At 36.2% G+C, this 13,259-nt stretch overlaps 1 protein-coding gene across 1 annotated transcript; it reads right to left on the reverse strand.

The window, feature by feature from the left end:
• Positions 1-12,221: 12,221 nt before the first annotated feature.
• On the reverse strand, positions 12,222-12,939 carry LOC101489164 (lysine--tRNA ligase-like). Its single transcript, XM_004492807.4, has 3 exons — positions 12,928-12,939; positions 12,738-12,837; positions 12,222-12,646 (listed from the first exon to the last, which is right to left on the reverse strand). Exons 1-3 carry the CDS (start codon positions 12,935-12,937, stop codon positions 12,409-12,411), a joined length of 348 nt encoding a protein of 115 aa, XP_004492864.1. The 5' UTR covers positions 12,938-12,939; the 3' UTR covers positions 12,222-12,408.
• Between the last annotated feature and the right edge of the window lie 320 nt (positions 12,940-13,259).

A 13,259-nucleotide genomic window follows, 5' to 3' on the forward strand; every position in this document is an offset into this window, starting at 1 on the left:
TCGATGGGTTCGTTGAATCTATTTCATTGCCCATTGGTCCAATGAAGGTTCAACATAGGATGTTGATGTATACACTTACTCGTATGCTGGTACCAAGATCAGGAAACCATGCAGTAGTCCAGAAGTTGGACATAATACTGTTATGGGGCTTATCTAAAGAGCTAAGGATGAGTTGGAGTTGGATTGTGATAAGGCAAATGTTGGAAGCATCTCAAAGCAAGCTAATGTTACCTTATCCACAGCTGATCACAAAAATTCTCAAACATTTCAAGGTTTCATTTGGAAATGAGGAATCTGCAAAAACCACACTGGTGTTTGGTGAATCAACTGTGAATCAAATGCAATTGAAAAGGCTACACGGAATTTGGATAAGACCTCAAGCTGCTGTTGAACCAGCACAGCCTCAGCCAAAACCTCAGCCTCAACCAGTCACTGCACCAGCTACTCCTGATGTTGTTGGCAAAATAATGGAATTCATTGAATCTCAAATGGCACACAATGCCAAAGTGCTAGAATCTCAGTCCAGGTTGGAAGCAAGTTTAAGGACTCTGCAAGCATCCTTGAACTCGGTTGTTCATGATGTGGATGCGATTCAAGCTCACCTAGGCATCAAACTGTCGTTTGAAGACATCGCGGATATTGGTCGACAAGCAGCAGAAGAACCTAACCCGGATCCCCTAGATAACCCTGAGACTCACGGTGAGGAGACACCAGCTGAGGTTAATACAGCGGTCTCAACCTCTCCCATAGATGATAGTGAGGACCAGCCTAGACTAGGAGATTAGGAGCCTTAGGATCTGTGTTGTTTTGCCTTGACCTGTTGTAATCATTTGATCTATGATGAATTTAAAACTTTTATTTCATTTAGCTTAATCATTTGATATGCTCATTAACTGCTATGATTGATTTTGACTTGATAACATGAATTTCATTGCTCTGATACACTATGTTATATGATTTCAAACCCAATGCTTATGTTCTTTAACATAGGGGGAGGAATTGTTTTCTGCCTTTTTGTCTTAACTGACAAAGGGGGAGAAAAATTATAACTTGATAGTTGCATTGTTTTTACAATCTGATGATTTTGCTCTGATACTTAATAATGTAATTAATAATGTAATAATATCTCTTATGCTTGTTGTTTTGAAATGCTCAATTTAAAATTGTATGAATTGTCAATTATGCCAAAAAGGGGGAGATTGTTGTTTGCTTTATTAAAAGTTATCTGAATAATTTATGGAAATTATTGTAATCTGAGACTCATCATTACGTTATAAAAGGAAGTGGTTCTTCATTATGTAAGGCATTCGAAAAAATATTGAAAAGTTTCTCAATTGCAATTCCATCTGAAAGAAATAATTGTAAGTTTTAATCATGAACAATTTCATGAACTTTTCTTACTTTCAATTAGTTTTTCAAACTGTTTTCTTATTAGCAACTAAATTAGATATATTTCTTGATGATTTATCGTTATCTTCACATTGACCAAGATTGAAGACTACTTTTTGTTCTTCCTTTATACAGTTTGTAATAATACTTTGAAAAGAAACGAAAGCGAGAAAAGCCAGCTTGAAACTGGTGGCTACTTTCTTGGGTGAGAGTGCTCAACAAGAAAGAGTCGTACATTAGCCAATCAAGGATGGAAGCTAGTTTGGATAGAAAAGAAATCTGTGTTTGACACTAACCAACCAGGACCCAATTTAAATTGGGGACCTAAAACAAAATTCTGATTTTGTATTGCAGGTGTGCTTGACATCCACGAAACACTCATGGTATCTAGATAGCGGATGCTCAAAGCACATGACTGGTGACAAATCCAAATTCCTTTCCCTGACATTAAAGGAAGGAGGCTTTGTCAAATATGGTGATAACAACAGAGGAAAAATCATTGGAATTGGTGATGTAGGCGATGAATCAACTGCAGTAATCAAAAATGTGCTATATGTTGAAGGATTAAAGCACAACTTACTGAGTATAAGCCAGCTATGTGACAAAGGTTTTCAAGTAAGTTTTTCATCACAATCTTGCATTATTGAGCATAAAGATGACAAACACATAAAGCTAATTGGGGACAGAATCAACAACATTTACATGTTGGATTTCAATTCTGTACCTAGTGCTGTATGCTGCTTGTTATCCAACTCAGATGAAACATGGCTTTGGCATAAAAGAATTGCTCATATACACATAAATCATTTGAATAAACTTGTCAGCAAACAGTTAGTCTTAGGTCTACCAAATAGGAAGTTCTCTAAAGATAGACTGTGTGATGCATGTGAGAAAAGTAAACTGGTTAAGACTCCATTTCCCTCTATAGACTTGGTTAGAACAAATAGAGTTTTACAACTAGTTCACATGGACCTTTTTGGACCTGCCCAAGTTAAGAGTTTAGGTGGAAACCTGTATGGATATGTGCTGGTTGATGATTATTCTAGATTCACATGGACTTACTTTTTAGCTCATAAAAGTGATACATTCTCTGTTTTCAAAAAGTTTGCTGCTTTAGTACAAAATGAGAATGATTTGAAAATTGTTTCAATAAAAAGTGATCATGGAGGTGAATTCCAAAATGATCTTTTTCAAAATTATTGTGAATCAAATGGAATCAACCACATCTATTCAGCCCCTAGGACACCACAGCAGAATGGGGTAGTGGAGAGGAAAAATAGATCCCTAGAAGAGTTAGCTAGGACCATGCTTAAGGACTCCAACCTACCTAAGTACTTTTGGGCAGATGCAATTAGTACAGCCACCCATGTAGTGAATAGAGTTCTCATTAGGCCCCTGCTTAGGAAAACACCCTATGAGCTTTACAAGGGTAGAAAACCAAACCTGTCCTACTTTAGAATCTTTGGTTGTAAATGCTTTGTTTTAAACAATGGCAAAGAACACCTAGGAAAGTTTGACCCTAAGGCAGATGAAGGTATCTTTCTAGGATATTCCCAAACTAGTAAGGCCTATAGAATCTACAACAAAAGAACAAAAACCATAGAAGAGTCAGTTCATGTAAAGTTTGATGAATCTTTTACAGAAAACTTGAACAAAACTCCTTCTAAGGTTATTGACATTTTGGATGATGTTGTAGAATCTGAACCACTAGAACAACCTATAGCTGACCCTCCAACTAGTGCAGACCCTGTAGAACCTATAGAAACCTGTGAGTTGCCTAAGGAATGGAAGTTCAACCGAAACCACCCTTTAGACAACATTATAGGCGATATCTCTAAAGGTGTTGCAACTAGGAGAAGCCTTAGTCAGTTTTGTAACTTTACAGCCTTTGTATCTCAGATTGAACCTAAGAACATTAAGGAAGCCCTTTTAGATAGTGAGTGGATACTTGCTATGCAAGAGGAGTTAAACCAGTTTGAGAGAAACAAGGTGTGGAACTTGGTACCTAGGCCAGAGGGTAAGCATGTTATAGGAACTAGGTGGGTGTTCAGAAATAAGTTAGATGAGAATGGTGTGATAACTAGGAATAAAGCCAGATTAGTTGCAAAGGGTTATAGTCAAGAGGAGGGAATAGACTTTGATGAGACCTATGCCCCAGTAGCTAGACTAGAAGCCATAAGAATTTTATTGGCTTATGCATGTATCATGGACTTCAATCTATATCAAATGGATGTGAAGAGTGCCTTTCTCAATGGAGACCTCCAAGAGGAAGTTTTTGTGAGTCAAACACCAGGTTTTGAAAATCCAGATTTTCCTAACCATGTGTATAAACTCTCAAAGGCCCTCTATGGGTTGAAACAAGCTCCAAGAGCTTGGTATGAGAAACTCAGCACTTTCCTCATTCAACAAAATTTTTCAAGAGGAAATGTTGATAAGACACTCTTTACAAAAACTACTGAAAATGACATCTTGCTGGTCCAAATTTATGTTGATGACATCATATTTGGATCAACAAATGATAAACTTTGCAAAGAATTTGAAAACTTAATGAAAGGTAAATTTGAAATGTCAATGATGGGTGAACTGTCATATTTCTTGGGATTTCAAATTAACCAAAGCAAGCAAGGCATTTTCATTAGTCAATCCAAATATTGTTCTGATTTGATAAAGAAATTTAACTTTGATAAACTTAAGTCCATTGATACACCCATGAGTCAAGGAAATTTCTTAGACCGAGATGAGAAGGGTAAGCCTGTAGATGTCACTAGATTTCGTGGTATGATTGGATCTCTGCTCTACCTTACAGCAAGCCGACCAGATATTATGTTCAGTGTTTGTATGTGTGCAAGGTATCAATCGAATCCGAAGGAATCTCACCTCAGTGCAGTAAAGAGAATTTTCAGATACTTGGTAGGTACTAAAAGTCTTGGTTTGTGGTATCCAAAAGGTTCAACATGTACTTTGGTTGGTTATTCAGACTCAGACTTTGCTGGTTGTAAACTTGACAGAAAGAGTACTTCAGGAACATGTCATTTGCTTGGTAATTCTCTAGTGTCTTGGTTCAGTAAGAAGCAAACAAGTATTGCATTGTCTACTGCAGAAGCTGAATACATAGCAGCTGGGAGCTGTTGTGCTCAAATCTTGTGGATGAAACAGCATTTAATGGACTTCGGTGTCGATTTGGGAACAGTGCCGATCATGTGTGATAACACAAGTGCTATCAGCATAACCAAGAACCCTGTAATGCATTCAAGGACAAAACACATTGAGGTAAGGCATCACTTCATAAGAGACCACTTTCAGAATGGAGTTATCAAACTTGAGTATGTGAACACTACAGAACAATTAGCTGATATCTTCACAAAAGCATTGCCAAAAGAAAGTTTTTTGAACATAAGGATGAAACTAGGGATCATTGATCCTAGTGAAGTGTAAGTTTTTGATGATTCTGGTACTTTTCAGTAATGTTTTCCAGTTACATCGATTTGGAAATCGATTACCAGCATGGTAAAAGGTTTATAAAATCGATTTGGGAATCGATTACTTTAGCCCAGGATTCAAAATTTCAGAAATTTTTTTTTAACCTTCACGAGCATCGATTTGGAAATCGATTAGCTAAGTGTTCAACCTTAAGACAATCGATTTGGGAATCGATTAAGTAAAACTGGAATTCGATTTGAACATCGATTTGAAATATGACCGTTACTCAAAGTTACTAGCCGTTGGCACTTCATCATTACTGAATCGATTGAGGATTCCCAGCAACGGTAACCTAATCGATTGGGAAATCGATTTACTAGGTCAAGAGTATAAAAGGAACAGTTCTAAATCGATTTCTGCACTTTGTTTTCCAGATTTTCTCTGCTTTTCTCTTGTGTTCTTCATTCTTCTGTCTCTGCATTTGTTTGAATCTGCATTCTACATTCTACCTACTTCGAATCTACACAAAATTGTTGATATGGCCCGAGTAAAACAGACTCAAGCACGCACTCCATCTCCATCATCTTCTTCCACCAGTGAAACACCATCACCACCTCCAACTTTAACAAAAAGAGTACCCATCCCAACTCACAAAATACTTGCAAAAGATAAAGGAAAAGCTCCTGCCCCAATCCAGGAAAAGTCGAAGAAACGCAAAGAGCCTCCTACTGAAAAGCTCATGGCTGATGCCATGAAAGTAATTACTCAGAAAAGGAAGAAGAAGCCTACTTCTTCTCCACCTCCTAAGAAGGTCTCTGCACCTAAGGAAAAGGAGGTACAACCATCTTTGTCTACAGACTTCGCAAAAAGGAAAATTCATGAAGCTAGAACCATGGATTTTGAATATTTTGATGTTGTGGAATTTACTTTTCAGAACCACCTCAGGTTTCATGGATTGGAAAGTTTTCTGTCTTCTACACTCGACAGCTATCCAAGGCTGATCAGGGAGTTTTATTCTACATTCAAGATGACTGAAGAAGGTTTTACTGCTTCAGTTAAGGGAAAAAGAATTACAATGACTTTTGATGATTTCTCAACTTTATCTGGATTGCCTTTCTACGGCAAATCTATTGATGGCAGCACAGAAGCCGACACTGCCGATGAAGGTTGGGAAGAAACACTTGATAGGCATACCGCAGTTAAAGACCTGATGGTCGATGGGTTTGTTGAATCGATTTCACTGCCCATTGGTCAGATGAAGGTTCAACAGAGGATGTTGATGTATGCTTTGACGCGTATGCTGGTTCCACGATCGGGAAATCACGCAGTAGTCCAGAAGTTGGACATCATACTGTTGTGGGGCTTATCCAAAGAGTTAAGGATGAGCTGGTGTTGGATTGTGCTAAGGCACATGTTGGAAGCATCCCAAAGCAAGCTGATGCTGCCTTATCCACAGTTGATAACTAAAATTCTCAAACACTTCAAGGTCTCATTTGGAAATGAGGAATCTGCTAAAACGACATTGGTGTTTGGTGAATCGATAGTGAATCAGATGCAACTGAAGCGATTACATGGTAAATGGATAAGACCTCAAGCAGCTGCTGACCCTGTCCAGCCCCAACCTCAACCTCAGTCTCAGCCTCCACCAGTTACTGAATCTGCTACTCCTGATTTTGTGAACAGAATTTTGGAATTCATTGAAGCTCAGATGGCACACAATGCCAAAGTGTTGGAATTTCAGTCCAGAGTAGAAGCAAGTTTAAGGACTATGCAAGCCTCCTTGAACTCAGTTGTTCAAAATGTGGATGAGATTCAGACACACCTCGGCATCAAACTGTCATTTGAAGACGTCGCAGAGATTGGTCGACAAGCTACGGATGAACCTAACCCAAACCCCCTAGTTAACCCTGAGACTCACGGTGAGGAGACACCTGCTGAGGTTAATACAGCGGTCTCAACCTCTCCCTTAGATGATAGTGAGGACCAGCCCACACTAGGTGTTTAGGACCCTTAGGTTTCATACTGTTTTGCTCTGACCTGTTATAATTCTGTGATGTATGATGAATTTTTATAAATGTTATATCTTTTTGGCTTAATCATCTAAGTTGCTCATTAATTGCATTGATTGATTTTGCCTTTATACATGTAAACTTCATTGTTTCTGATGCACTATGTTATATGATTTCACCCTCAATGCATATGTTCTTTAACATAGGGGGAGAAATTGTTTCTGCCTTTTTGACTTAACTGACAAAGGGGGAGAAATATTATAACTTGATGCTTATAATGTTTGATGCTTATAATGTTCTGATTTTTTTTTTCTGATATTTTAAATATATGCTCTGACACTTGTTAATTAATATATGTTGTATTAATATGATCTGATCTGATATGCTCTGATACATGCTCTACATGCTCTGATCTGATCATTCAACAATAATTTTATGAGGCTTTTAATATGTCTGAAATTGCTCAAGTTACAATTTGTATGAATTGTCAATTATGCCAAAAAGGGGGAGATTGTTGGATTTTGATCCTTTGATTCCTAATTTTGACATAATTAATAATTCAACAATGTTCATACAATACATGATAAATCTAATATTTGAATTGAGCAAGATTTCAGGAACAACAATCAAATCCTACACACTTGGAACAGGTTGCTTGGAACACAAGAAATCAACAAAAGTTGATTTTTGACTGAAGCAAATCGATTGGGAAATCGATTTCATAACAAGGGTGTAAGGAAACACAACTGTTTGTGTTGGTATAATCGATTGGGCAATCGACTGACTGAATTAGAAATGAAAATTGCACAAGTCAGTAGCACCCCAGTTTTGAGGGTAATCGATTGACAAATCGATTATACATCTCACAAAGTAAACCTGATTGAAATACATCGATTGGGAAATCGATTGGACAAGTCACAGTGGTACCCCAGTTTTAAGGGTAATCGATTGGCAAATCGATTGCTTAAATATCACTTGCAAAATAACTTTTCCTGTGACATACAAATCGATTGGACAATCTATGTTGTAAAATTTCAATCAAGTTAAATTTGGTTGCAATCGATTGGGAAATCGATTGAACTAAATCCCAGGTAAGAACGTTTTCAGACAAATACATACAAATCGATTGGCACGTCGATTAACATCAAAATAGCTGAGTCACTGACTTAAACACAATCGATTGGCAAATCGATTGACAAAACCTTTTGAAAATCCAGTGAACTCTGAGCGTGTGATCAAATCGATTTTAAGTATTTGTTAATCGATTATGAAGATTTGATAAATCGATTATGGAATCGATTGATATGTGTTTCAGTTTGAACATAACATCTGCAATCGATTACGAAATCGATTCATATCAGTCTTAACATAATCACTGAAAAATGTTGTTTAAAGAATCGATTGGCAAATCGATTGGCTTATATAGTTTCAAGATTCAAGAAAAACAAGACACACGATAATCGATTGGCAAATCGATTAGACTGGTTTATCACTTTACGAAATCGATTGGTAAATCGATTGATTAATATGTTTTTCAGAAACTATATAAACTGTCTTCAATCTTTCTTTCAATAATGATAATGATAATAATAATGATAACAATCTGAAATATACTTTGAATATTCTTGATATACAATAACACTTGGTTAATACACTGAGATTACTTTTTCAGATCAAAGAAAAAGAAGATTATCAACAATCAAAAGATAGCTGGAAAAGTGATCTTGAAAGACAAGGGTTCTCTTGAACAATCTTTGAATATCCAGAATTGTGAGAAGCCACATTGACCAAGATTGAAGACTACTTTTTTGTTCTTCCTTAATTCTGTTTGTAATAATTCTTTGAAACAAAAACGAAAGCGAGAAAAGCCAGCTAGAAACTGGTGGCTACTTTCTTGGGTGAGAGTGCTCAACAAGAAAGAGTCGGACTTTGATTCTGTGTTAGATTGCTGAGTATCTACAAGGATCAGAGGGTGATCAATAGGAAAGAGATCATTAAGATAGATAGGTTTCGGGGATGAAACTGGACAATCTGTAATTGATTCTTTCTATTGGAGAAGAAAATCTGAAATCCGTTTGGATTTTCAGGACTGGATGTAGGTTGTCAAGTTGACAACTGAACCAGTATAAATTCTTGGTGCAATCTTCTCTAACCCTTAACTCCTTTAATTTTCTATCTTGATATATTTGTATATGTGATTAATATTAGATGCATGTTAAACATATTCTGTGATAAGTAATATTGTTTAATCTGATAAATTGACTTGTATGCATCTTGGTTAATCTCATATCAATCTAACAGACCTTGCTAATCTTGTATGCCTCAATTTAAATTCCGCTGTGTGTATGAAATTGATTTAATTTCTTAAAGAACTGATACATTCTGATATATTCCGATTATTACGAGGTCATAAATACCAACAATTGGCCTCAGAGCCTAACTTTTCGAGAGGTAACACTCATAAAAGGAATATGGCCTCAAACGATTTTCTGGGAGAAGGCGCATCATTAGCAAGACCTCCAGCATTCAATGGAACAACTTATATGTACTGGAAGCACAAGATGCTGATATTCCTGGAAGCCAGTGGCATAAACATCCTTGACGCTGTTGACTGGAAGCCAGTGGCATAGACATCCTTGACGCTGTTGAAAACGGTCCATACATTCCCAAGATTGCAGGAATAAATGACTCAATGATTCTCAAGCCTAGAGCCGACTGGTCAGACGATGACAAAAAGAAGGTAGGTTATAATGCTAAGGCTAAGAACATTATAACATCTGCTCTTTGTGCAGAATAATTCTTTAGGGTATCAAACTGCAAGTTAGCAAAATAAATGTGGGACATTCTTCAAGAAACACATGAAGGAACCACAGATGTGAAGAGAGCTCGCGTAAACACACTTATGCACGAATATGAATTATTCAGCATGAAAAAGGACGAATCCATCAGCGATCTGCAAACCAGATTCACACACATTGTGAACAATCTTCACGCATTGGGAAAACTTATGGACAACGACAGCAGATTGGAAAAATTATGAGGTGTCTAACTAGAGAATGACAGCCCAAAATAACAGCCATAGCTGAATCTAAAGATCTAGCAAAGATGACAACTGCAACATTGTTTGGAAAACTAAGGGAACATGAAATGGAACTACATCGGCTGGATGAATCAGAAATGGAAAGCCGGAAAAAGAAAGGACTATCCCTGAAGGTTCATGCCCAACAATTGAAAACTGAATCAGATAGCTGCTCAGATTAATCCAGTAGTGAATCTGAAGAGCCGGAAATCGGGTTGCTTGTCAAGAAATTTAAGAAGTTTCTGAAAAAGAAAGACAACAAATTCAGAAAGCCATCTAGCTCCAAGACTACTGACAACAAGACCATTACATGCTATGAATGTGGTAAAACTGGTCACATAAAGTCAGAATGCTACAAATTGCAGAACAAGAATAGAGCTACAAAACCAAAAGGCAAGGAACCAGTCACCAAAACCAGAAAAGCTTATATTGCATGGAACGACAATGATGAATCCTGTCAATTTGTGTCTTATGGCAAATACAGATTCAGAATCAGAAAATGAGGTTAGTTCACAATCTAATCCAACCTATGATGAGCTACAAGAAGCTTTCAATGAGCTGCATGATGATTATGTGAATTCCATAAAACAGTTGTTGAGCACAAAGAAAATGTTTGAACAAATGAAAAATGACCATAAAGAAATTGAAAATTTATGTGAACAACTGAAAAAGGATTCACATGACAAATCTGCAAGATGCATTGAACTTGAGAATATTGTTGCATCATTAAAATATGATTTATTGAAGTTTGCTAATAGTAAAGATAAACTAAATGTCATACTTAGCAATCAAAGACATGTTCATGAAAAATCTGGTTTAGGATATACACCAAATATGCATGTTAAAAGAAATAAAAACAGATCTGGTATTGGTTATATGTTAAAAAATTAGCCAATCAAGGATGGAAGCTAGTTTGGATAGAAAAGAAATCTGTGTTTGACACTAACCAACCAGGACCCAATTTAAATTGGGGACCTAAAACAAAATTCTGATTTTGTATTGCAGGTGTGCTTGACATCCACGAAACACTCATGGTATCTAGATAGCGGATGCTCAAAGCACATGACTGGTGACAAATCCAAATTCCTGAACTTGACATTAAAGGAAGGAGGCTTTGTCAAATATGGTGATAACAACAGAGGAAAAATCATTGGAATTGGTGATGTAGGCGATGAATCAACTGCAGTAATCAAAAATGTGCTATATGTTGAAGGATTAAAGCACAACTTACTGAGTATAAGCCAGCTATGTGACAAAGGTTTTCAAGTAAGTTTTTCATCACAATCTTGCATTATTGAGCATAAAGATGACAAACACATAAAGCTAATTGGGGACAGAATTAACAACATTTACATGTTGGATTTCAATTCTGTACCTCGTGTTGTATGCTGCTTGTTATCCAACTCAGATGAAACATGGCTTTGGCATAAAAGAATTGCTCACATACATATAAATCATTTGAATAAACTTGTCAGCAAACAGTTAGTCTTAGGTCTACCAAATAGGAAGTTCTCTAAAGATAGACTGTGTGATGCATGTGAGAAGAGTAAACTGGTTAAGACTCCATTTCCCTCTATAGACTTGGTTAGAACAAATAGAGTTTTACAACTAGTTCACATGGACCTTTTTGGACCTGCCCAAGTTAAGAGTTTAGGTGGAAACCTGTATGGATATGTGCTGGTTGATGATTATTCTAGATTCACATGGACTTACTTTTTAGCTCATAAAAGTGATACATTCTCTGTTTTCAAAAAGTTTGCTGCTTTAGTACAAAATGAGAATGATTTGAAAATTGTTTCAATAAAAAGTGATCATGGAGGTGAATTCCAAAATGATCTTTTTCAAAATTATTGTGAATCACATGGAATCAACCACATGTATTCTGCCCCTAGGACACCACAGCAGAATGGGGTAGTGGAGAGGAAAAATAGATCCCTAGAAGAGTTAGCTAGGACCATGCTTAAGGACTCCAACCTACCTAAGTACTTTTGGGCAGATGCAATTAGTACAGCCACTCATGTTGTGAATAGAGTTCTCATTAGGCCCCTGCTTAGGAAAACACCCTATGAGCTTTACAAGGGTAGAAAACCAAACCTTTCCTACTTTAGAATCTTTGGTTGTAAGTGCTTTGTGTTGAACAATGGCAAAGAACACCTAGGAAAGTTTGACCCTAAGGTAGATGAAGGTATCTTTCTAGGATATTCCCAAACTAGTAAGGCCTATAGAATCTACAACAAAAGAACAAAGACCATAGAAGAGTCAGTTCATGTAAAGTTTGATGAATCTTTTACAAAAAACTTGAACAAAACTCCTTCTAAGGTTGATGACAATTTGGACGATGTTGTAGAATCTGAACCTCTAGAACAACCTATAGCTGAACCTCTAGAACAACCTCTAGAACAAAACTCCTTATCTGTTTATTATCTTTAATCATTCGTAAAACTTCAAAGTATACCATTGGAAATAACACTGATAAACACTCCCACAAAATAAAAGAAAAATAAAATATAATCAACCTTCACATAAAAAGAAAAAATTAAAAATGAGGGACAATATACTCAAAACAGTGAGGGGGACAGGATATAAGATTACTTTATCCAACAAACGAGCAGTTGTTTCAGGAGGAGGGCATTTGATTCCATGCTTCAAGCAGGCATCCTTCAGATATTGATTAGTTTCATCACTCGACAAGTCTTTGGGAATATTGAGGCCTGCTATCTGCTCTAATCCTTCAATCATGTCAATCCTTCTGTAACAATAAAAAATCCAAATCAATCATCATTCATAAAAAATAATAGAATGTTAATATCCATCATCGCAAGAAAAAGCACACCACACACTTGAATGGTGGAGTGAAGTCAATTTCAATAGGATCCTTATCAATCCCATCTGCATGATACTTGATTTTATAGCTTCCTTTTGTAAGTTCCTGAACCATACCTATTCAATGGTTTCAACAAAATGAGATTAAGATGACTTAAAGATAATAAGAGAAGCTATGTGACAGTCAAAGACCTAGTAAATGCTCACCACTTAACATTTGCTCACAACGGTCATATTATGAGTTTGAATTCAGAAGAAAAAAAAAGTTTAACTTGACAAAATTAATATTTATTTTGATTTATGATTTAAAAATAATTTTTATTTTATTTTTGTGTGTAGATAAGTGTTTGATGAAAGTTATTTTCTTCTATATATAGTATATAATTATCATAAAAAGCTTACACGCTTTAAAGTCAACATCAAATTTAATAATATCGGGATTTTACTGCTTAAAAAGTTTCTAATTATAAAATTTGTAAAAGACATTTATTTAGTAGGTATTATTGTATTTAGTTTCAGTTTTTTGTGGTGGTAGATAT

This window comes from Cicer arietinum, chromosome 3 (genome assembly GCF_000331145.2).
Source record: "Cicer arietinum cultivar CDC Frontier isolate Library 1 chromosome 3, Cicar.CDCFrontier_v2.0, whole genome shotgun sequence".
In the NCBI taxonomy this organism is placed as follows: domain Eukaryota; kingdom Viridiplantae; phylum Streptophyta; class Magnoliopsida; order Fabales; family Fabaceae; genus Cicer; species Cicer arietinum.

What these genes read in the sequence shown, in the direction of transcription:
- LOC101489164 (XM_004492807.4), bottom strand. An exon ending in GACTTCACTCCACCATTCAA is followed by an intron (nt 12,647 to 12,737) that starts GTGTGTGGTGTG and finishes TTATTGTTACAG; the next exon opens with AAGGATTGACATGATTGAAG.